This window comes from Otolemur garnettii, unplaced genomic scaffold (genome assembly GCF_000181295.1).
Source record: "Otolemur garnettii isolate 467f Iridium unplaced genomic scaffold, OtoGar3 scaffold00078, whole genome shotgun sequence".
In the NCBI taxonomy this organism is placed as follows: domain Eukaryota; kingdom Metazoa; phylum Chordata; class Mammalia; order Primates; family Galagidae; genus Otolemur; species Otolemur garnettii.
In genome coordinates, this window is record NW_003852473.1 from 1333234 (window position 1) to 1337243 (window position 4010).

The window sequence follows — 4010 nt, forward strand, 5'->3', positions numbered from 1 at the left end:
GGTGTACGTGGCTGGCGCCTTAGCCGGTTGAGCTATAGGCGCCGAGCCTTACTTTCCATTTTTATAAAACACACACTAACTTCTTTATATGACTGGGAATTTGTCACAGTTAAATAAGTCAATTTATTAACCTTAAGCAGTTAACCAACCCTATGAGAGATTATACATATTTTATTTTTATTTATTTACTTTTTAAACTAATTTTAGGATGGAATTCTTTTTCTTTTTCTTTTTTTCCGAGACAGAGTCTCATATGTCACCCCTGATAGAGTACCATGGCATCACAGCTCACAGCAACCTCAAACTCTTGAGCTTAAGCGGTTCTTTTGCCTCAGCCTCCCAACTAGCTGGGACTACAGGCGCCCACCACAAATGCCCAGCTATTTTCTGTTGTTGTTGTAGTTTCATTGTTTTCTAGCTGGTCCAGGCTAGGTTCGAATCCACCAGCCTTGGTGTATGGCGCTGGCACCCTAGCCGCTGAGCTATGGGTAACAAGCCTATATCCACTTTAGTATATTTAAGAGATACAGTATATTTAAGAGAGTATGTTTATTTATTTATTTTTCAATATTTCTTTCTTTTTTTTTTTAAATTTTAATTTTATTTGCAGTTTTGGCTGGGGCCAGGTTTGAACCCGTCACCTCTGGTATATGAGACCAGCATCCTACTCCTTGAGCCACAGGTACCGTCCAAGTATGTTTATTTATGTATTTTTTTAGATTAAGTATTATCCTCTTTCTTTTTTACTCCGTATAATAACCGATTATACAACTTATAGTTTTCCCATATAATGGACTATGTATCTATTAAAAAAAAAAGAATCAAATCCAGGTAGGGCATGAAAAAATATATATTGTTATGTTAAAGAAAGCAGGATAGGCTGGGCACAGTAGATTGTGTCTGTAATCCTAGCACTCTGGGAGGCCAAGGTGGGTGAATTGCTTGAGCTGAGGAGTTCAAGACCAGCCAGACCAAGAGCGAGACCCCATCTCTACTAAAGATAGAAAAATTAGCCAGGTATTGTGGTGGGTGCCTGTAGTCCCAAATACTTGGAAGGCTGAGGCAAGAGAATTGGTCAAGCCCAAGAGTTTGAGGTTGCTGTGAGGTATGATGATGCCACAGCAGAGTGACAGGGTAACAGAGTGAGACTCTGCCTCAAAAAAAAAGAAATGCATATCCAACCAGTAAACTATATAATGCAACCTTAGAAAGGATGGGCTATATGCTATTCATAAGATCACCAAACTATATTCAGTGAAATAAAGACAAGGGGCAAAACAGTGTTTATAAATGGATTCTACTTACATTAATGTAATTTTTAAACAATATTATAAAATATATTTTTTAACATACAAAATGTTTTCTAGGAATATGTAAGAAGTAGTTAAATAGGGGTCACCTCTAAGGATAAGACCAGGTGTGGAAGGGAAGGAAACTGCAGGGAAGGGGAAGAGGGTTGCCTTGTACATAAAGAAACAGAGTATTTGGAAAGGAACCCCTTTTAGTCTAACAAATATCTCCTAACAGTCTCCTCATTACCTTTCCTCTAGCCGGGCCAATTGTCTCTATCTGTATCCTTTCACTAGGGACCTCGCAGTGCTGAAATAGTTTTACTAACTTTGTTTCTTCCCCACCATCCCCTCTTTTGTCCTACCGTAATTCAGCCTTTTCAGCTTCAATCTGAAGGATAGCCATCGTTCTTTCATAATTCTTTTCGGGACCATCATAGAAAGTACGCACGATCCATCTTGATATAGGATGCTGCAGGGAAAAACTGCTTAGTATCAGTCCATTTCTGAACAATATGTTGCTTTTCTAGTTGACTGTTCTTTAAAATGACACTCTCAGATAAACCGGTAAGAACTGCTGTGTACTATTTCACATACATATGTGTGTATATACTATATTGTATTTTTATTTTAACAAGATATATATTTTTTGAGGCAGAGTCTCACTTTGTCACCCTCAGTAGAGTGCCATGGTGTCATAGCTCACAGCAACCTCAAACGCTTTAGGCTGAAGCAATCCTCTTGCCCTAATTTTTTTTTTTTTTTTTTGAGTAGAGACGGGGACTTGTTTTTGCTCAGGCTAGTCTTGAACTCATGAGCTCATATAATCCTCCCACTTCAGCTTCCCAGAGTGCTAGGAGTAGAGGCATGAGCCACCTAGCCCGGCTATGTAAATTATATATACAATATATGCTAAGTAATTTTAATCCATTAGATGAATACTATTTTTGTCCCCATTTTAGAAACAAGCAAATTGCACAAAGTTATACATCTAATAAGTGGCAGTGTCTGGACTCAAATAAGGTCTGTTTGACTCTAAAGCCTGCGTTCTTTCTCATTATGCTATGCTGAATATCTTATGTGGCAGATTCAGGACCCAAGTGCAGGTTTTTTTTTTTTTTTTGAGACAGAGCCTCAAGCTGTCCCCCTGGGTAGAGTGCCGTGGCATTACAGCTCACAGCAACCTCCAACTCCTGGGCTCAAGCGAGTCTCCTGCCTCTGCCTCCCAAGTAGCTGGGACCACAGGCGCCCGCCACAACGCCCGGCTATTTTTTGTTTGCAGCCGTCATTGTTGTTTGGCGGGTCCGGGCTGGGGATTCGAACCCGCCACCTTAGGTGTACGTGGCTGGCGCCTTAGCCGGTTGAGCTATAGGCACCGAGCCCCAAATGCAGGTTTTAAGGATCTAGAAATGGACTTCTCTGTACCAGTTAGCATGAATAAACTACTCGTATGCTTTACCTAAAGATTTAATAGTTAAGCTTTTCTAAAATATAATTTACTTAGATAATAAACTTGATAGGGTACTTTGCATATACTCTATTTAAGGTTATCTTACTATAATACTTGTAAAGACAAGAAACAGCATAAATTCCAGGTTTTGATAGCAGTGACAGGATGGTGTAATGGCTGGTTAACAGTGCAGGCACTGAGTCAAGGCTGCCAGGGTTCAAATATAGGCACCATTTCTTGGACAAGTCACTTGACTCCTTTTGGGTCTCACTTTCTTCATCTCTGAAGTGGGAATAACAACAGCACCTTTTACACGAGAAAATATTTGTAAAACACTTAGCACAGTGCCTGCTAACAGTAAGTACTCAATAAATGACAGCTAACATCAGTACTGGTAAAACTGTTTCTAAAGCATTGAACTTGGAATAAATTCTGTTATTCTCACTACATTGAGACACACTGCAAAGCTATTCTTTAAAACACTGCAAAGCTGGGCAGGCTCAGTGGGTCGGGCGCCAGACACATACACCAAGGATGGCAGGTTTGAGCCCGCTCTGGGCCTGCTCAACAATAATGACAACCGCAACAACAACAAAAAAATAGCCAGGCATTGTGGCGGGCACCTGTAGTTCCAGCTACTTGGGCGGCTGAAGCAAGAGAATCACTTAAGCCCAAGAGTTTGAGGTTGCTGCGAGCTGTGATAAAACAGCACACTGCCGAGGGCAACATAGTGAGACTGTCTCAAAAAAAGAAAAAAAAATTGCAAAGCTTATAGTTTAAGAAAATATAGAAAAGTACCAGGAGTAGGTATTTGTAAAAAGTAAGCAAAAAGGTATTATCTACTTGATATAAAAAATTAAATATAAAATTATATTGTAATTGTGGAATTAGGGTTTTGACAAGAGAGAAATTTTAAATGATCTATACAAACCTTGTAATATTCCCAATGTTCTGGAATATAGCCTTCTGGAATTTCTGCTAATTCAGCTTCACCTAGTAAGAAAAAATGGTATTGCTCAAGTTTAACAGCAGGAATTTATAATATTAATTCCTCACCATTAAAAAAACAACTTCTTGTGGTTTTAAAGGACCTTTTTATTTGTAACAATGAAGACACCTAAAATTTTATTTTATTTTATTTTTTTAGAGACAGAGTCTCACTTTATTGCCCTTGGTAGAGTGCTGTAGAGTCACAGCTCACAGCAACCTACAACTCCTGGGCTTAGGCGATTCTCCTGCCTCAGCCTCCCAAGTAGCTGGGACTACAGGCG

General features: G+C 39.4%; 1 protein-coding gene across 1 annotated transcript in view; it reads right to left on the reverse strand.

Moving 5' to 3' along the window:
• The window catches only part of NDUFB5 (NADH:ubiquinone oxidoreductase subunit B5), a 16108-nt gene that overhangs the window by 1482 nt on the left and 10616 nt on the right, over positions 1–4010 (reverse strand). Inside the window, exons 4-5 of the mRNA XM_003794275.3 lie at positions 3671–3732; positions 1655–1761 (exon numbers count right to left, since the gene is read on the reverse strand). Of these exons, the coding sequence (XP_003794323.1) occupies positions 1655–1761; positions 3671–3732 (169 nt within the window). The remainder of the gene's footprint in view (positions 1–1654; positions 1762–3670; positions 3733–4010) is intronic.